The sequence below is a fragment of the Archocentrus centrarchus genome (genome assembly GCF_007364275.1).
Source record: "Archocentrus centrarchus isolate MPI-CPG fArcCen1 chromosome 18 unlocalized genomic scaffold, fArcCen1 scaffold_23_ctg1, whole genome shotgun sequence".
Taxonomy (NCBI): Eukaryota; Metazoa; Chordata; class Actinopteri; order Cichliformes; family Cichlidae; genus Archocentrus; species Archocentrus centrarchus.
Genome location: NW_022060145.1, coordinates 445,447 through 467,678, shown reverse-complemented (window position 1 = coordinate 467,678; position 22,232 = coordinate 445,447). Strand labels below are relative to the sequence as shown.

Below are 22,232 nucleotides of genomic sequence, written 5' to 3'. Positions count from 1 at the left end.
TACTTTGGCATGCAGCCTGGAGAAATATGATAACAGTTACTAACTTCAGCACTTGGACAACATGGGATCTGATGATAAATGATGGTTTGTGTTCTTCTGCACATCGTACAGGTCAACTGTAACACAGATTTTAGGTTTATGCGGTGGAATATTTTATAATAAGCTGCCATCCCCTGACCCAATCCTTGTAAGATATATCTGTAACTTTTTTACCTCTGTGAAAAGTGGCAGAATTCAAAATTCATCAGAGAATAATTGAGGAAGAGAGACAGCATCAGTGTCAGAGTAAGGGAATAATACCACAGGAAAGGATGAAAAAGAAAAGTCACGTCAAGGGAGAACAGAGGTGTTAGCAGCATATAAGAACTGATGAAGATGGTCAGACAGATGATTGCATGTTCTTAAATTCAGTCTGACATTTACTTTACTCATAGCTGAATAATGTCAACTTGCCACTGTGGTGAAATAGCCTTAGAAACAAATTATAACTCAAATGTGCACGTGACAAATGACCTTCTCTGCTTAGAGAAATAGCAGTATACCTCTGATGGTACTTAACTTCTATTGCTTAAAAATATATGTCATGTGTTACCTAACCAATGAGAAAACACTGAAAAATCTGTTTTGGAATGAGCCACGCTGATGCAGTATTATACTGTAGGTGATTCTTGTGGAGAGTAAATTTACTGTGATTAAAGCAGAGAAGCATCTTGGTAGTAGATTGCTATTAAGTGCAGTGATCCAGCAACAAGCAGAATCTTCAGGATCAAACATATTACAAATCAAACTTGCTTCCCAGCTTTTGGTAAATACTAATTTCCTGATAAACTGAAAGAGTTATGACAATCTTTTTGTAAAGTGATACATTTTAATAGAAGCTACACTCTTTAGCTTGAGCATCAGGGTTTGAAGCAACAAGTGCAAACATAGTTCAGAGACTGCCTAATGTTTGCACTGGTGAATCTCCACTCTGATTGCCTCATTTTAAAATTAATTTGCTTCCATTAAATGTCCGTCACACATAAACTTGATTAACAGCACTAAAACCCTTGAACTGAGCTGCGTTTGAAGTAGACTGTAAACCTGCTGAGCAAGTGCAGGTTTACAGGAGACCCACTATTTTATTGAAATACAATGTTTGTAAATCTAACACCTCAAATACATTTAAAGATTCTTTGGAGGGTGGATCTGTATCTCCGCAATGGGGCTCTTACTAAACTCTCTCTACACATGTCTCTGCTACAGCCAGACTGTCATCTTCACCTCCACCTGCGCTGGGCGGACAACCCCTATGTGTCTGGACTGTCCACACCAAAGACTCTGCTCCAGGTCTCATCATGGGTGCTGGTAAGTGAACCCATTTTAATTATGCTTTTTAATGACATTCAAAGCTCTTCTTTGGATGTTGACTGTCTTTTGTTCTGTTCTCTGTCAAGATGATCCCAGTATAACATAATAATATTATATATATATTTATTGTAATATTTTCAGCATAGCCATGATCCCCAAACACTGCTAATGCAGTAACAGCATACCTGGATAGAAAAACAAACAATGGAACACCGTCAGTCATAGACAGACAAAACCAAGCAATTTATTTGTAAGACAGTGATTTTTATTTATTTTTTTTTTTGTCACACACTGCTTTATTTAAACGATTCCACTGCCCTTTTAGACAGTTTTGTTTTCTGTCGCATTTCACTGGTCTGACGCACACACTCCTCCAGCCCTACACTTACTATAAAGAGAGAGCATAATTAATAGCTTCACACCAGGTGTGCCACTCTCCCTGGCTGGAGTCACCCTTAGCAAAGAACAATGGGACTATACCAGGCACAGTTTAATTCTTCTATAACCCTCATCTCCAGGATTGCCTTCAATCCTTTCAGAACCACTCTCTGTTATGTTCTGGCATCCCTGGGGGAGTCGCCACCTGATGCTGTATGAGGTTAGAGCAACATGGCAACAGAGAAAACACATTGGCAAAGCACTGTTGCTACGCAGCAACATCTGCCCTCTGGGTTGGTGAGAGAAAGTTATCACAAGGAACAGAGAGGGACTGATGGAAATTAGCACCTCTGACCCCAAAATCAATCGCTGTCATTCACCTGGCTAACCAGAGACACAGGCTCGCCTCCCTCCATTCTAGGAGCTTGAGGAGGTAAATCTGCATTGCTCTGCCTCTGTCAGTTCACACAACCTCATGCACACCACCATGTAACTTCAAGTGGGCCGTTGCCACTTGGCAAGTAATTTGGAGCTGGATGAAGGGAGTAATATTTTTTCACCTAGTGAGAATTGTCCGGTTCTAGTTTCTCTGTTATATAACTGTTGTTGACATTTCTGGGCCTGTAGCAAATTTTCACATGACAACAAACACAAAGGTTTTTCTTTCAGGTCCAGAACCTACGGACCCTCATTTTTACTTTCTCCCAGTTTTCTTTAATCAATTCCAGAACCCTACGGGGTCTTCTGTCAAATAGCAGTTCAAAGGGAGAAAATCCTATGGGGGCTTGGGGTACCTCCCAGACTGCAAACAGCAGAGTGTCTAGCCATTGATCCCAACTGTGTTCATCATCACTGATAAATTTACGATTCGTGGAGTCAGAAATTTATTCACACAATCCATCAGACGGTCTGTCTGTGAATGATATACATTCACCCAAATTGACTTGATGCTCAGTAATTCATAAAGCTCTTTCACCTTGCTTGACCTGAATGCTGTGCCCTGGGCCATCAGAATTTCTTTCCTGAAGCAGGAGATGACCTGAAACAGTGGCCGTGACACATTCCTTTGGCAATACTGCAAAAAAGCACTGCTTTGGAATATTGAGTTGCATAATCCACCAGGACTAACACAAAACAATATCTACATGCACTCCAGTGAAATAGCCCATGATAATATGCTTGAATGGGACCTCAATGAAGGGTAGAGGGCACAAAGGCAGTTTTGGTATGGCCGCTGAGTTAACCAGCTGGCATTCAGAATAAGACACTGGCACATATTCCCCCGAATGCTCAGCCAATAAAATCGGGCCTTTATTCTTTCCAGAGTTTTGTCGTATCCCATATGACCAGCCATGGATTTGTAATGAGCCTGGAAAAACCATTTCCTGGCAGCTCTTCAGCACCAGCAACTTAGTGTTCTCTTCACCAGTACAAATGTCACAACTCACTCGATACAACCTGTCTTTAATTAATACAAAGGACAGGTGTGTTTGTACTCTGTCAGGGCGCACCAGCTGACCACCAATCTTGATCAGCATAGAGTATTGTCACAAGACTGCTCAAATGGAAAATCTTCCATGGAGTGTAACCTGGTAACCAGTGAAGTCTCCAGCAGAGCCTCTGCAGGTTCCCAGTCCCTCTCTGTAGCATCAGATGGCCTTGCATCACTACTGAGTGCAGCACACAATAACATTTCTCTACCTGCCATGAACACCCCCCCCCCCCCCCCCCCCCCCCCCCCCCCCCCCCCCCCCCCCCCCCCCCCCCCCCCACAGTGCTCCACTAACTAACTGCAGCCAACATGTACTGAGAAGCAGGAAGTGTGTAAGACGGGAGCTAACTGCAACCTTAGTCCTGTGAGTTTTGCAGTTTGCTGTTATATTTCATTTAGACTGGTACTACAGGATACTTGTGAACATCCCCATGCACAGACTTGATACTCACCAACCATAGCTCTACCAAAGCCTCCAGGTGGACCAGATTCTGGTAGATTAGGGACTGTGTACAGCCCAAATCCACCATAGCCTGGTCTATACCCCCTTACATCCTTACCAGAATGCTGTATGTCCGTCCTAGATTGGGGAAAGGTAACAGAAGCTAGGTGACCTGGACAATCTGACCACCTCTATGAGTGGGCCTTGGGTGATCACCATCTTCAGGCTAGCCGGCTGGTTTTATATCAACTATTGTGCCATGCCCAGTGGTAAACCCTACTCAAACTGGTCAGTGACGACCATCTCTAGCAGATGTCACTGCTCCCTGGCCCCTCCCCCAATTGCAGCCACTGCACCGCTGCATCCCTAAGTTGCTCAGTATAGGTGGATGGGTGGTCAGCAGGCTGGAACTGGTGGAACTGTCCGCTACTGTCTTTTTGGATGGCCTCAAAGGTCATCTGAGCTGCTGGCAACAGGCTGAATGTGTGAATGGTTAGCCCTGCGACAGGCTGGAGGACCTGTACAGGGTGTACCCTGCCGCTCACCCTATGACAGCTGGAATAGGCTCAAATTCAAATGTCAGAATTTTGTTTAAACCAGTAAAAGTGTTAGTTTAAGAAAATATATGTTTGACTCTTTTCTTCCCTTGGCTTTACAACTACTGCTAACTTTATCATTTGTCTTTTTGTCCTCTGTGTCAAATATACCTGTCCTTGGCAGACTTTGCTCAGTGAAAGAAATAAATCTTCTTTCATATTTTAGCTAATTTTGCCAGATTCAAAATTCAGATCTTTTCTCTCCTTCAAGCCAGTTGTAAGGAAGAAAGCACAGCAATAAAAAGTTCTGAAGGAGAAATCCTCAACCTTTGTGACTTTGTCTCTTCAGTTATTCCCTTTCTAGCCTCCCTAACTCTGTTTGAATCTGTTATTGTTGCCTGCCTCATGTGAGCCTTCATGCTTGATAAAATTCTCCATTTTTCACTGTGCCTTCAGGTAACCTCGGCTCCAAGCTAGTCGGTATAAGGAAGAGATGTATATCACTTCAGACTGCGGAAAGACATGGAGACAAGTACATGTCCTCTCTTTTATCTTTTTTTATACTGCTTCACTCTTCTCCTCCTGACCTCTCCCGCTCTACCTCTCCACTGTGGAGAATCTGAGAAGATTAAAAAAAAGTATTTTTTATACCCATCATTTCAAACTGATTATCAGACTATGGCTAAATATTGATATATGTTTTATAGCAGATCATGTCTTTTATTATTTGTAATCATGTTGCTTTTGAAAGGTGTTCGAGGAGGAGCATCATATCCTGTATCTGGACCATGGCGGGGTCATTGTTGCCATCAAAGATACCTCTATTCCGCTCAAGATACTCAAGTAAGAGACAAAAGACGGCAATCTTTGCTGCTTTCTACATCTGTAAGACGTTGTTAATGAGTGTGATCGTTCATGGTTGGCTTCTTCTTAAAGCATTTTAGTGTCACCTAATTCTGTCATGATAGTTATAATTAAAGTTAATTAAATTATTTATTCTGAATTCAGTCAGAAGTATGGAGACAAAAGTATGGAAGGATGGAAACAATAGATCCGATGCGAGTCAGTCAGTGGATGTTCATAATAACATGCAATTGTCAGACTGAGATGTTTATAAACCATATTATAACATGCAATTGCCAAATGGTGTGTTTGGGTGAATGAACTGTGTTTGCATCTCCAAGTGTGCCTACCATTTTTTTTCTTGAATGTATAACATGCAACGGGGCTTCTTCAAGTTGAATATAGATGGGAAGTATAGATATGATAAATACTTATCATAAAAGCAAATGTGACGTGTGCCGTAACAGTAGACTCAAACATGTGGCTGTATGGATGGCAGGCAATGTCCAGAAACTGTCAGATACTGAAATAGCATTTCAGTTTTTGATAGTTTTATATTTCTGAGAAGCTTGGAAGTTCAGTCGCTTTGGAGAGGCTTAAATGGTAAGAGTACAAGTGCAAAATATGTAATTAAAATTCTGTATGATAGTAAGGGATTAAGAATGTTTCAGAAGTTACATGTTTTTCTCTGAAAGGTACTGAGTGTGTCTCTCATATAAATGCAGCTTAGTGTAATTGCATACTGATAAATTGCGATGTAGAGTAGGAAGAGCTACTGTAGTTAGTTTGTTTCTGACACTTCATTTTTTTAAAGAGTCTCTTTCCCTTTAGCCCACCCAGACAATTTCAAGCTCAGAAAGATGTTGTCTCATTGACCTTAATAAATAAGGATGAAATAATGAGAAGCAGAGATAAGCAAAGAAAATAAATAAATAAATAAATAATAATAATCACTGATTTAAATCAAATGACTTTTCAGATAGGTAGAGTTCTTGACATTTTCCCCTCCTTAGCCTTGGGTAAATCAGTAACCCCAACAAGCTCCAGTGTGGTGGTCTCCCGGTCTCCCTAAGTGCCACAGAGTGCTATAAGACATAGGAAAATGTTTTGTAAGGAAAAGGGGTCATTCTCAAAAGCATGAGAATGAGCATGTATATTTTTAACCACTCATTACATAAAATGACCATAATGTAATCTGATATTTCTGGCTTCCAAGACTCCCCTCCTGCTGTATGTTCTGTCTGGAGCCAGAATTTTTTCCTCAGTTGTATCTCATGACCCCCAATAATTCTCTCTTTGCAGCTGTGCTATAACAGAGTCCAGTTTGTAAGAGTGAGAGCCACACATTTCAGCTGAGATGACTAAAAAGCCATTTTTTTCTCAAGCCAAAGCTAATGATAGAGCAGCAGTGTCATTCCAGGAGTTTCATGCTGATTTAGTCCATCTTGAGTACATTTATCTGTTGAATGCTGCTCCAGTTAACTTTCTATGTAAAATGCAGCTGTCTTGTTAAAGTTGCCATTTGCATTTACCACTGACTTTTTGCACAACATTTGTCAGTGCTACGAATCCTTGGACATGTAGATTGATAGACTTTTTTTAGCCTTTTAAAAGTTTTAATTCTATATCAAAGCCTGAGTTTATCCTTCATTTAGCTGTCAAGCTGCCAGACAAATCCAAATCAAAGCTTACTCTCTGATTTAGTGTAATGATTCATGCATTTAATGGAGGAATAACATATGTACCAAAAATATTGTACACCTGAAGATAGCAGATGAAGAGCTACAAAGTTGGCATTAGGAGATAGGAGTGTTGGTAGTGGAGCAAGTCGGTGATTTGCCATACAGGAGATCTTGGTTTGGTTTTCACAAACATTTTACTCATACTTTTACTAAGTTGTTAGGTTTAAGCCCCTATACTTGGTTAGGTTTAGGCTCTGAAAACTACTTGGTCAGGTTTGTGAAAAGATTGCGGTGTGGGTTAAACTATGCTCCTTCATAGCATTAACCCTACAAGTTAAAAAACTGACAACAAGGGGCCCTTTACAAGATTCTATATGTGTGGAGCTGGGAGTGACAAACCACTCTCCCTATAGCCTAAACCCAGCTCATCAGGGGAAGATACAAAAGGAGTGATTGTGCATAATTTGGAGATGTGAGCAGCTTTGACAGCATACCAGGTTTTGACACACTGGGAATGAGAACAATCCGAATATTCTGCTGACGTGCTGTAATGCATAATGGGTGTTCATGAGGCATGGATGTGAGAAACCTAGTGACAGCTGAAGACACTTGTCTTTTTCAGGCTTGCCAGCTGCATTTATAGAAAACCTATGCGAATAAAATAACAGAAATTGTAAAATTCTATGTCGCTGCCAATCACATAATACAAGGGAGTCTAGCATCTCACAGATGCCTGACAGGTATGAAATGCAGAAGCACGATTATGTTAAAATGGCTCAGTGAGATCCATTTACAAATACCACATTTAAATTACATTTGTAGCAGTTCCACATCATTTGTATAGATCTTCAAGTAATAAATGTATTTCATATTAGTATCTAGTCTTTCTCTATATCTACAGTACTTTGCCATGCTGTGATATTAATTGCATATCTACGCGCTCTGAAATACAATCCCTACAACACTAAACACTAAAACCTGCAACAGTTTATGATCAACCTTTGAATGGTGCCTTTTTCTGCTTATAATATGTCATCTGGCATCCTTCTGATAATAATTGTAGCAAAAGTGGAGGTATATTTTGTTAGCTTACTACTAAGTTTTATTAATTAACTTTTATTTACCTGTAAGTGAGAGTGTGAGAGGGCAGCATTAAGATCTTCCCTAATGATTTGTTTTTGGTTTTTTATATATATATTTTTAAAAATTTCTTTTAGACTTTGGCATTAGACTATATGGTTGGGGAATGTGAACACAAAATTTTTGAATCCTCGATAATTTTATTCGAGTGCAACCATTAGAGGTAAAAACTAGACATACTTATTTTACTTTGCATTAGAAGTAAGGGCAGCAATGTTTCTTTTAATTGTATTTTATAATTAAGAGCGTTCTGTGAGACTGTAAGGCCTACTGCACAAAGAAGAAAAACCTTTAAAAAGTAAGTTTATAAAGAAAGAGGAGAAGTACATTAAGACAATATAGGTGGAGGACTGGGTAAGCCGTCATTTAAAGGAGAGTTAGTACTTTTCTATTAAGAACTACCTCTTGACCGAAAATGCTTCTTCAAAAGTTCTTCATTTTATACACTTCTTACTATCTTTCCCTGAAAATAGGACTTGTTCCGACTCCTGTAGTGGCCTTTGACTCTCCAAAGTGCTTAACGTGTTCCCACACAAGGGTAGATATCTAGAACTGTGTGCATCAAAGCAATGCCAGTTTCACAGCCACTTGAAGAGCGCATCTCAACTTTTATAAGTGACTACACTCCATGTACACACCACACACACACACACACACACACACACACACACACACACACACACATACACACCGCACACACACACACACACACCACACACACACACACACACACCACACACACACACGTACGCAGAATAATTTCAGATAATTCCCCAGCTCCTTTCATCCACTCACTCAAATTCAAAGTTTTTCTTTTTTACACTCTGTAACTCACAAGCATTCAATCAGGCATTCATTGCCAGTGTTACTTAATGAAAGGTGGTGTAATCCCAGGCGTGTTATTATGAAGGAACGCCTCTGCTCTGTGGACATTAAATTTTAGCTGTGAGTATGCACCCATAACTTCCCAATTACACACGGGAATTCTCCTCCACTATATTGATTGGTGTTTACATACCACCATCATGTGATGAGGCACTGCATGTGACATCATACATTAGCTGTCACTGACCTACAGTGTTGAGGCTTTCATCACATCATTGTGACTTTAACCATGTCCAGTCTGGACTCCACTTAGCCAACTTTCAGCAGTATGTGGACTGTACTGTAAAACAAAAGACAGTAAAACCTTAGACCTTTGTATCCAAACACCAGGTATCCATGCAGAGCCACTACCATTCACCACTATGTAGATAAGACCACACCCTGGTCCTTTTAACACCTCAGTATGTCCCTGTATGTCCAAAACAGCTGTGTGACAGGCAGGATTAGGACCTCAGTGCAGGAGCTCAGAGACAAGCACTGAACTTAAAACTCAGCTTATTGCTAGAAACTCACAGGAAAAATATGCTCAGTGCAACGAGGCTGGACCGGAGCCAGAAATTACACAATCTAGGAAGATAGGAGGAACTCAGAACACAGTGCACACAGCATGAGGGGAGGATGCAAGAAGGGACCAGAGGAAGACAATAATACACGAGGTAACGAGGGGAGGGAAACAGGTGGGAGCACAGCTGAAAAAAGACAAGGGGAAGGAGAACTAAATGCAAAACACGAGACACCAGAGACTATCACAATAAGGCAGGAAGTAACTAATGCTGAGACCAACGACAAGACACTGACTTAACACAGAAGACGCTAAGGCCAAAACACAGTGACAAGTCTACACAGAATGGAAACACAAACGGGAATTGAGAACCTATCAACTAAAGCGGCTAGGCAACTAAAGGCACAGAAAACAGAAAGACAGGCATAACTGATTGGGAAGACAAGACTAAACATTGACACAACTAAATGGGGAAAACCTGACACCATGGGGACAGGGCATAGAGAGACAGAGAGAAACGGGGACATAGAAACAAGACTAAACAGGCTGAGCAAACATCTAAAGACCCCACAACTAAGACAAAGATAACAAACTCAGATAGTACTAGGAATAATATACTGTAAGGATTAAATGTAGAACTTGAACATAAATTACATCTTCAATCCAAGATTAATCAAGAAACAAAAAGTTCTGGTTAAAGACCAAGGAACCCACACTGTAGTTGGGGTCTTCCTGTTGCCACCATGTTTGTGGTGGGTTGAAGCCAGGAGCCATCAAGGGGCTGCATAACATCATCCCAACCAGGAATGGGCACTGTTTTCCTAACAACAACCCCTCGATCACTGACTGACCTGAATGAAAATAAGAAGGTCTTCGGGTCTGGGGACGAGGGATAACTTGAGGAGGAAGCTGTACAAACTGAAGGAGAGTTGAGAAGGTGTAGAGACACATACAGGGAGAATCTGAGATATAGCACCAAACGTTCTGAGTTATCTCTGATTTATATAACTTCATGTTTTGTTCCTCGGTGAACTGTAGCCAGAGGTAAAAGTAACAAACATGCGTTGTTTCTTTTCTTGGTCAAATGACCTGAGCACTCCTCAATTCATTCATTTCTAACAATTAAAGCTGTAGACCCGCACCCAACTGATACTGCCTTTGGAAAGTGGCTTCAAACACTTAAATTAGAGAACCCTTTGTTTGAAGCATAAACGAGCCTTGCAAGGCCTTGCTTTGATAGCTTTGTATATCCATTCTGTTTTCTTCTCTCTGTGCATGTTTACCCAGTACTTATCTTATTGCAGTCCTTGTTAGAACATCATTAAAACACACAGCCTGCAGTGTGAGCCACACATTGCTCAATTCCACATTGATCCCTTTCCATCACGCAGTCACTGCACTGCTCCCACTGTTGACGGCAAGAGCTGTCGACACAGTGAAAAAAGCAGCGCAGATGGCTCATCTTATTTGCTTCAGACTTCTCATTTATTTAGGACTAAAGGAAACTTGAATACCAGACACTTCACATTCACAAGAAGGATCTCATTATGACTAGAAGCATAAAAAGCACCTAATTAAAAATTAATCTTTTTTTTTTTTTTGGTATTTTGTTACTTTTCTGTATATGGAAAAGTTCAGCAGTCCAGGTTTATCACTTAATCAAGTGTGTGTATTTTCATACTACATAGTTTTAATTTACTAAAAAATGATGCAGTGTTTATACACATTTTTACCAATGAATTTCTATGACTTTTCATGCTCTTGAGTTTAATGACCACACATTTAGCCTACTAAAATATCAGTTGTATAGAACTACATTAAGAATAAGACTAAAAATTTCACATCAAAATGTAGCTAGTTATGCAAAGATGTTAGCTAGACACCCCCATGTTTGAAATATCAAATATTTTACTAGTCTCATAATCCTTAAAAGAAAAAGTCTCTTAACCTAGTGACAAAGTCACTAAGTTGGCAACACTGAGCTCCTGGGAATTTATGTTTAATAGGAACCTCAGAATTGTCATTTGTGCTCCCGTTTTCCACTTCTTCTTCGTCACTTTCACGCTGATCATTTTGCTTTCCTTAATCATGCAAAATCAAGCGTGGACATTGTGAACGAAGCTGTTGGTCCCCGTGGTAGATTGCAAATTGCGGCGAAATAATACTATAGTGTGGCGATCTATCGTCTGGTATCAACGACAGTTTGGGGTGTGTGCTTGCTAATTGCAGTGATAGTGAAGAGTTGACCGGTGAAGACGACCTCGGCATGGTGCAACGCCGGGTGATCAGCCGCCTGCTAGAAACCTGGAAATTATTTACTTTTCTAAAATAAATTGCACATATCTTACTTTTTTCATCACAAAAGACAAATAACACTTTTATTCATAAATGTTCTAACAGAGGTAAATGACAAATATAAGCCATGTATGCAGTCTGTGTATTTACTGGGATAAAATGAAGCATCCCTTATATTTCTATGGATGTATTGATTTAAAAAACTAAGAATGTGGTGGGTCCACCAGTCCCACAAACACTGATGTAAAACACCACACCAGGGTTAACATATCCAAATCCAGTAAAAGGGATGAGCTCCAAAACTTAGCCCAAACTTGACAGTATTCTGGACCAAAATGAGGGAAAATTTACAATTGGAAAACACTGTGAAGGGGATGCACTAGTTATGAATGTATTTCTCCTTTAGGTATTTGACTAGTTATGCTCATTGCATCATTTTAGTACTTTCTCAGGTTTTAGACTGACAGTACCACCATCTAAATTCATTAAGCACTAAACAGGCAACTGAATAAGCCCAATGGTAAATTTCCTATGTTGTTTTGTTCAAGATATTGCTGGCATCAGAATAAGGGTGTTTTAAAAACAGTGACAGCTTTTTCTGAAGACAGTTTCATAAGTCTCTGTTTGGGTGATTCTGAATACTTCATCTTTCTCCACAGGTTCAGTATCGATGAAGGGCACACGTGGAACATTCACAACTTTACAAGCACCTCTGTGTTTGTTGATGGACTCCTAAGTGAGCCAGGAGATGAGACCCTGGTCATGACGTGAGTGAAAATTCAATTTCAACACAAAAATGTTCGACTTCAACGCTGCTGTCAGAATGATAAAACGCAAATGTTCAGTTGCATTAATTGAAAATTGTCTGAAATTTTGGGTGCCTATAAAACACTTACAAATCTAAACATCCATGGTGTAGCTTACAAACATTCACATGAGAAAGCCATGCAAAGCTGAATATAAATACCTTACATCTCTTACAATGTGACTTTTTAGTGTACTCTTTACACTTCCTGTTCTCTCCTCAAGTTTCTCTTCCATTATAACAGTTCACTCTGTTGGAAAGGGGCACTCAGTGTTTGGTACTAACATGTCTCTTCAGCTTCAGCACAGCAGATGTTGAAGGGAGAGGGGCCCTTACATGCCCCCCTGTTCTCCTGTCTTGTCTCACCTTTCTCCTCTCTGACATTTTATTCCTAGGGTCTGCTCTCTGTTTGTGAACCTTGTGTGTTCTTTCCGGTGTTCTTTGTGCTGGATGTGTTTTGTCCCGTGGGCACCACCAGGCTTAGACAGTACAGCAGACTGGGCAGCTTGAGTTAGTATCAGCCTACAGTGCTGTGCAAAAGTCTAGAGCCACACCTCATTTCCTTATATGTGACTTAACAAACAGAAAGATCCCTCTAAAAATGGTCAAGTATAAGGACTGGACTGAAAATAAGTGAAAAAGCAGCCAATGTCCAAATAAAAACTTTGAGAGACCTTCAGAAAATCTGGATAACTATTGCTCAAGCCAACTTTAAAAAATATCACAAGAAAGTCTGGCTCCATGAAAGCAAAATATAAAGAAATGAGAGGGTGGCACAAGACTTTTGCACAGTACTTTCTGCTACAATGTTAATGTTCATGCTCACATTAGAATTTTACTATGCTAACACGATAATATGTTAAATGTGAAGCAGGAATTGGCATTCAACATTCTAACTATTGAGACATTATTTCTCCTGGTCAAAGCCAATAATAAGCTTTCACAGCCAAATTCAGAGGGTATCTTTGTCCAAGTTTTGTACAAGCAACAAAAACAGCCAGACAATTCAACCCTCTGCTACAAAAGTGCAGAGTACAAAGTTGGTACTGAAATATGAGTTTTTTATGTTTAAATATTTCACTTAATACGAGCCTCGCTTTGACTTTATCAGATATATGGTTTACTGCATGGCAGATGGCCAAATAACCCAGGGGAAAGGAAGTGGTGCAGAACCTAAACTTTACAAATAGGTCAGACTGAATGCTGATCAGATGAAAAAAAAAAATAGTGCTCAATTTTCTTTAGATGCCATGTTAAGAAAACACTGAGTGTGTTCTTGCCTTTGAAAACAAAACTAAAAACTCATGTTTGGTAAACTGGCTCTTACAGTATATAGCGGTCTTCTGCTCTACGTGAGCACTCAAAGCACTTCATGCAGCATGTCTTATTCACCCATTCATACAGTACAAGCACATGTAAGTGCTTTCTATCTAACATTCACACATGCAATCAAACGCAGATGAACAGATTGCCAGCCGAGTTTGCCTTTGTTAGGCTGGGTTTGAAATGATGAATTATGTCTCTGCACGCTGAGGTCTGTTTAATTTTATTCATTGCTTAGTCATTGGTTATAGGTCCAACTGCATTCAGAGGTATAATATTCTGCACCCATTCATAACGCCCCTTGGAAATGAAAACTGAACTCACAGGTTCCAGTCTAATTTGCTCTTGCAATTTGACTGGTGTGTGAGTTCCTGACAAAGCAAGAAAAAAAAAACTTTGAAACCTCTTCCTTCTTCTCCTTTTGGCTGCTCGCTTTAGGGGTCAAAACAGTCACATCTGCCTCCATCTCACTCTGTTGCTAGCATCCTCTTCTGTCACACCAACTCTATGCATGTTCTTCACTACATTCAGCATCCTTAGTTCAGTATATCTACTATCTCTCTGTGCATATGTTCAAACCATCTCAATCTTGACTCTTTAACTTGCCTTTCCAAAGCTCTCAACCTGAGCTGTCCCTCTCATATACTCCATTCAATTCAATTCAATTCAATTCACTTCAATTCAATTCAATTCAATTCAATTCAATTCACTTCAATTCAATTCAATTCAATTCAATTCAATTCAATTCAATTCAATGCATTCAATTCAATTGTATTTGTATTTGTATAGCCCCAAATCACATCAACAATCAACCTTGAGGTGCTTTAATGCTGTACGGTAAAGACCCTAACATAAAAAGAGAGAAGTTTACTCATTATTACTCATTTCTAATCCTGCCCATGCTGGTCACTCTCAATGAAAATCTGAACATCTTCAACTTTGCCACCTCCAGCTCAGCCTCCTGTCTTTGTCAGTGCCACCATCTCCAAACCATGCATCTGACCAGCTTCTCCATCGTCTTGTAAATTTTCACTTTCACTTTTGCTGCTATCCTGTCACAAATCACCCCAATACTTGTCTCCACTCCACCCTGCCTGCACTCTCTTCTTCACTTGTCTTGAGCATTATCTGTTGCTTTGGATGATTGACTCCAGGTATACTGGTACAAACCTTCACTACCTGTACTCCTTGCATTTTCAACTGTTACACCTTCCCATTCACACGTTTTCTCTTGTGCTTCTACTGACTTTCGTTCCTCTTCTCTCCAGTGCATACCTCCACCTCTCCAGGCACCTTTCCACTTGCTCCTTACTCTCATTCTCACAGTGTCATCTGCAAACGTCATGGTCCATGGAGACCTCCAGCCTGACCTCATCGTTCAGCCTGTACAGCACCACTGCAAACAAGAATGGGTTCAGAGCTGATTGCTTATGTACTCCCACCCCCATCATGAACCCATCTGTCACTCTAACACACACATCTCACCACTGTCTTTCTAGTCCTTATTCAAGTCCTGCATCACTCTCATATACTTCTCTGCCACTCCTGGCTTCCTCACTATAGTACCATTATATGCTTTCTCTCCAGATCCACAAAGACACAGTGCAACTCCTATCCTTTATCTATCCTTCTTTATCAACACTCTCAAAGCAAACATCACATCCATAGTGTTCTTTCTCAGCATGAAGTCATACTGCTGCTCGCTGATCGTCACCATCTCTTCTTAACCTAGCTTCAGCAGCTCTTTCACATATCTTCATGGTATGGCTCATCAGCTTTATCCCTTTGTAGTTACTAACAGTTCTGCACATCACCCTTCTTCCTGAAAATTGGTACAGTACACCTTTTTCTCCTTTGCTCAGGCATCCCTCGCACTCTCCAGAATTGTGTTAAACAGTCCAATTAAAAGCCCAATTGCACTCTCTCCTAGACATCTCCATACCTCCACAGGGATGTCATCTAGACCAACCACCTTTCCACTCTTCATGCTCTTTATAGCTGCCCTCACTTCCTCCTCCTCTCTGCACTTCCTGATTTATTAACTGTCCTCCAGCTGTCCTCTTCTCTCTCTCATTTTTTCATTCATGAGCTCCTTAAAAATCCTCCTTCCAACTTCTCAGCACACTCCCTTCACTCGTTAATACTTTGTTCACTCAAAGAAAAGTGTATATTCAAGGGTTACGATCCTATCCTTTCTTGGCTCTGTGCGAAGTAGAACTGAGCCTGACATGCTGGGTTTTCAATGTTTAAAATTTTACCTCTTTATATCATATAGCCCAAATTTATGATTTTTGTCATATAGGCCTTCAGATCTAGGGATGATTACATTTTTTTATTCTATATTTACATAAACTTATTCAGTTAAGAACAATGAATACTGAAATATCAGCCATGGGCACCTTGAGACCCAGATGTCAAGCATCCATATATTTTAGGCATAAAGTCTGTCTTTTGTCTCTTTCTCTCCAAATCTCTCCATCTGTAAGTTAGCAGGGGTGAGACTTGTCACATCATCTTAGACTTCAGGCCTTGGCGCACAGATTAGACTCACTTCTAACTGTAATCTGCTGAGAAGGGCAAAGACATCATCACACAAAGCACAGATACACACACATGCGCACACACACACACACCACACAAGCACACACACACAGCGCACACACACACACACATACACACACAAGGAGGAGAGGATTGAACATTCAGGCTCACTCGCCATTATCTGAGATGTCAGGCACACAGCCTCTGGGTTGACACACACCACACACACACACACACACACACACACACACACACACACACACACACCACACACACACACACAACACACACGCGCACACACACACACACACACACACATATGTGTGCCGTGCGTGCCGTCCATCTGACTCCAGCGAGATAGGGTCAGCGGCCAAGGAAAGGGTGTGTGAGGGCAGCTCATGTCTGATAGATTAGCCAGGGTCTATTTCCTTGCCATGGAGTTTCGATTTTTGATGGCGCGGGCTGCCATCCCATAATGAAGTCTTTGAACAGTGACTTGCACCAAGGACAGGTGGGGAGTAGAGCTCGTCCACCGCTCATACTAATGACAGCTGGTCAAATATCCCACAGACTAACAATGGGTTTCTTCTGCACATGCTGCTTTGTGAGATCATCATGCCAGCTCATTCTGCTACTGCTAAAACCACTTGGCTCCTGCACTGTGTATTGTAAGAAACATACTTAGAAAAACAAACACATCGTTCCTCAAACCAGTTTTTATCTAATCACATTCTACAGCAAACTGTCCTAGAATCAACTTCCAGACACATTCATGACAGTGTTTTATCCTCCTTAGCTCTGTATTTTTAACAAAGGAAACTGTTATCCATCCATCCATCCATCCATTTCTTCCGCTTATCCGGGGCCGGGTCGCGGGGGCAGAAGCCTAAGCAGAGAAGCCCAAGCTTCCCTCTCCCAGCCACCTCCTCCAGCTCATCCGGAGGGACCCAAGGCGTTCCCAGGCCAGCCGAGATACATAATCTACTCCAGCGTGTCCTGGGTCTACCACGGGGCCTCTTCCCGGTGGGACATGCCCGGAACACCTCACCCAGGAGGCGGCCAGGAGGCATCCTAATCAGATGCCCCGAAGCCACCTCAACTGGCTCCTTTCGATGTGGAGGAGCAGCGGCTCTACTCTGAGCCCCTCCCGGATGGCCGCACTCCTCACCTTATCTCTAAGGGAGAGGCCAGCCACCCTCGAAGGAAACTCATTTCTGCTGCGCTTGTAGTCGCGATCTTATTCTTTTCGGTCACTACCCAAAGCTCGTGACCATAGGTGAGGGGTATGAATGTAGATCGACCGGTAATCGAGAGCTTCGCTTTTACGCTAAGCTCCCTCTTCACCACGACGGACCGTGCAAGCGTCCGCATCACTGCAGAAGCAGCCCCGATCGCCTGTCGATCTCCCGTTCCCGTTCGCCCGATCACTCTGAACAAGACCCCGATACTTAAACTCCTCCACTTGAGGCAAGAAGCTCGTTCCTGACCGGAGATGGCACTCCACCCTTTTCCGGCTGAGGACCATGGCCTCAGACTTAGAGGTGCTGATTCTCATGCCAGCCGCTTCACAACACTCGGCTGCGAACCGTTCCACTGGAGCTGGAGGAAACTGTTAATGAGTTTTTATTTGTTTTCACTGAACTGATTGGACTGTTGTTCGTCCACTAATTTATTGCTCTGGAGTGCCCATTCAAACTAGATAAAAAAGGACTAAATTAACTCCAATGCTGGTGGGAATTAATGCATGAACAAAGCAAAGCTCAAGTTTCAAATACTTTCAAATACCTGGGAGTGACCATCTCACAGGACCTGTCCTGGACTCATCACATAAACATCACTGTGGAAGAAGGCCAGACAGCGTCTCTACCTCCTCAGGCGGCTGAGAGACTTCAAGCTCCACTCAAGGTGCTCAGGAACTTTTACAACCTGCACCATCGAGAGCATCATGCGTGGGAGCATCACCACCTGATGGGAAACTGCACCAAGCAGGACTTCATGGCCTAAAAGGGTGGTTCGTTCAGCTGAACGGACCATCAGAACCACCCTCCCCAACCTGCAGGACATTTAACACCAAGCAGTGCAGGCTGAGGGCCATGAAAGATCCTAAACAGCCCAGGCCACCCCCGGACACTCTCTCTTCTCCCTGCTCCCATCAGGCCGGCGTTACCGCTGCCTGAGGGACTAAGACTGAAAGGTTGAAGAAGAGTTTTTAACCCACAGCCATCCGTCTGCTCAACTCTGAGCCCTAACTGGACCATTATTGCACAATGTAAATATTATAATTTATAAAAGTGTGTATAGTGTATAGTATATAGAGTATAGTGTATAGTGTGAATTACTTTTTTATTTTTATTCTCTTATTTATATGTGTGTGTATATATGGTTGCAGGTACAAAATACATTTCACTGTGGCATTGTACTGTGTATAACTGTGCATTTGACAAATAAACACTATCTTATCTTATCTTAAGTAGGGTGATGGGTTTGGAGTGACCCATCAAAATGTAGATGCAAACTGGTGGGAATGTAAAACATCAGTTCACACATATTACAGAAGCAGGATCTTCTCACTTGTCCTCCATAGATGGTTGTGTTTTCAGAATTTTGAAAATAGGTGTGTTGTGAGACCATAGAGTCTATATAAAAGATGGAATGAAGACTCAAGATGAGTGTTTTTGGCAGCCACCATGTTGTTATTTTTGGAGCTAGAGGTTACCATATTTGGACAAGACGTGATGTGCCAAGTTATCATGTAAAAACATTTCACATTTTCCTTACCCCTTGACTTTAACCAAAGTTTAGCATACTTAACTCTATAAACTATAACAGCTGATGCTCCCATGACAATGAGATTATGTGAGCACAAGAAATGGAGCGTGTAAAAGAGGGGAGAAAAAACAACTGGTAGTTTTCAACCCCAGTTCAAGTAGCAGGATAATCTGGACCTGGCCAAATGAGTCAAAACTAAATGCGCAAGAGCAAGAGAAACAACAGAGGTACAACGAGAAAAGTGGAATGTCAGCATATGTGAGTCCACAGCTGAGACATCTGTCACTACAAGACAACATTAGTTATGCTTGCTGGCACTCCAACAGGGTGATTGCAGGCCTAACAACATATGTCGGAATCGCTGACTTGAGTCGCATATCAGTATGCTTCAAAAAATATTGCACCAGATACACACCGATAAGGCAGCTGCATTCTGGAATGAGAATATTGCTCATCACCTGTGATTCCCTGTAGAGGACCACCATCTAGTGGAGAGGATGGGAACTATGACTCTGTCAGAAAGCTCTACCACTGGGAGAGGATTTGATATACAAACATAACATTATGACCACTGACTACTGAAATGGATAACACTGATTATCCCTTCATCACGGCACCTGTTAGTTGGTGATATATATCAGGGAGCAAGTGAACATTTTGTCATCAAAGTTGATGCGTTAAAAGCAGGAAAAATAGCCAAGCTTAAAGACTTGAGCAAGTTTGACAAGGGCCAAATTGCGATGTTAGATGACAGAGTCAGACCATCTCCAAAACTGCAGCACGTGTGGGGTGTTCCCAGTCTGTAGTGCTCAATATCTATCAAAAGTGGTCCAAGGAAGAAACAGCGGTGAACCACCGAAAGGGTCATGGGCAGACAAAGCTCACTGATTCAATTCAATTCAATTCAATTTTATTTATATAGCACCAAATCACAACAAACAGTCACCTCAAGGCGCTTTGTATTGCGGGTAAAGACCCTACGATAATACAGAGAAAGCCCAATAGTCAAAACGACCCCCTATGAGCAGCACTTGGCATCAGTGGGAAGGAAAAACTCCCTTTAACAGGAAGAAACCTCCAGCAGAACCAGGCTCAGGGAGGGGCAGTCATCTGCTGTGACTGTTTGGACTGAGGGAAGAGAAAAGACGTGCTGTGGAAGAGAGCCAGAGATTAATAACAATTAATGATTAAATGCAGAGTGGAGTATAAACAAAGTAAATAAGGTGAATGAAAAGAAACAGTGCATTATGGGAACCCCCCCCCCCACCCCCCCAGCTGCCTAGCCCTGTAGCAGAATAACTACGGGATGGTTCAGGGTCACCTGAACCATCAATTCCACCATAGGCTTGATCAAAAAGGAAAGTTTTAAGCCTAATCTTAAAAATAGAGAGGGTGGCTGTCTCCCGAATCCAAGCTGGAAGCTGGTTCCACAGAAGAGGGGCCTGAAAGCTGAAGGCTCTGCCTCCCATTCTACTGTTAAGTATCCTAGGAACCACAAGTAAGCAGCAGTCTGAGAGTGAAGTGCTCTATTGGGGTGATATGGGACTAAAGGTCTTTGAGATAAGATGGGGCCTGATTATTCAAGACCTTGTATGTGAGAAGAAGGATTTTAAATTCTATTCTAAATTTAACAGGGAGCCAATGAAGAATATGGGAGAAATCTGCTCTCTCTTTCTAGTCCCTGTCAGTACTCAAGCTGCAGCATTTTGGATCAGCTGAAGGCTTTTCAGGGAGCTTTTAGGACAGCCTGATAGTAACGAATTACAATAGTCCAGCCTAGAAGTAATAAATGCATGAATTAGCTTTTTATAAATATTGTGCAAATGCAAAAAAAGCAGTCCCACATATTTGTGTAATATGTACACTGAAGGACATATCCTGGTCAAAAATTACTCCAAGAGTTCTCACAGTGTTACTGGAGGCCAGGGTAATGCCATCCAGAGTAAGTATCTGGTTAGACACCATGTTTCAAAGATTTGTGGGGCAGAGAACAAGAATTTCAGTTTTATCTGAATTTAGAAGCAGGAAATTAGAGGTCATCCAGGCCTTTATGTCTTTAAGACACTCCTGCAGTTTAACTAATTGATGTGCGTCATCTGGCTTCATTGATAGGTAAAGCTGAGTATCATCTGCATAACAATGAAAATTGATGCAATGCTTTCTAATAATACTGCCTAAGGGAAGCATGTATAATGTAAATAAAATTGGTCCTAGCCAGAGGTGGCAAAAGTACTGACATTCTGTACTTAAGTAGAAGTACAAGTACTTATGTTAAAAAACTTTAGTAAAAGTCGAAGTACTGGTTCAACTTCTCTACTTAAGTAAAAGTAAAAAGTACAGGCTCTGAAATGTACTCAAAGTAGGAAAGTAAAAGTAGTTCTTTGGAGGATGTTTCTACAAGCTATTTTTGTGTAAAACTAACCGAACCTCATTATATATTATTGTAATATAAATAATATTACATGAGAATACAAACGTTATTCCAATCTAAATTTTAATCCTAATGAGTGCACTCAGCTTGAAACTGTTATGTAGGACACAAACTGTGAAAGGGAATTTAAACACAGCTCTATTCTCTGTGTCCTCCATAGTAGAGGGTGACTGTGCCTCCACCTAAACACCAACATGAGGATACTCAGGGGTTACAGTGGGATTCAGAAGGTGGAGGAACCCTAAGATCAGCTGGTGGCTCTGCATGGGGAGAAGAATCACAGCTTTCTATTGTAGCTCCAGTAAATGATGTTGGTGTGCAGGCTGTGATCAGCTGACCTGCTGCTGCTGCTCTGAGGTTTACTGCTCTGTGTGGATGAAGTGAACTCACAAAGATGTAACCCAGTATTTCACAGCTCTCTGAGCTGATCTCCATCCCCTACACTGACAGCATACAGGCTGTAGAAATGTTGGATTCAGTGAATGAATCTCAGCATCAGCAGCTTTGATTCAAACTCATCTCTGCTGCACTGATGTAACCTGTAACTCTGACCATGAACACAAACACTGTGCTCCAGTCCAACACAGAGCTTTACTGTAAATACAGTACAACAAGCTAACCTAAAATGCAGTATTTTCATAGAATCTTTGAATTACACAACGTCAGCATACTTCAGTTTATTTTCCAGTCCTTACCTTTAACTCTAACCTCTCTTCTTCCTCTCCTGTCCTCTTTCTCCATCTCTGAGTGAACTTCTCTCTCTTTGCTCTCCCTGAAATACAGCAGCTCTTCTTTTAGCTAGCTGTGTAACAAACTGC

General features: G+C 41.4%; 1 protein-coding gene across 1 annotated transcript in view; it reads left to right on the top strand.

The window, feature by feature from the left end:
- The window catches only part of sorcs2 (sortilin-related VPS10 domain containing receptor 2), a 410,103-nt gene that overhangs the window by 364,541 nt on the left and 23,330 nt on the right, over positions 1-22,232 (top strand). The window contains 6 exon segments of the mRNA XM_030722668.1: positions 1,246-1,300; positions 1,303-1,347; positions 4,655-4,675; positions 4,678-4,730; positions 4,950-5,041; positions 12,205-12,312. Coding sequence (XP_030578528.1) covers positions 1,246-1,300; positions 1,303-1,347; positions 4,655-4,675; positions 4,678-4,730; positions 4,950-5,041; positions 12,205-12,312 — 374 coding nt within the window.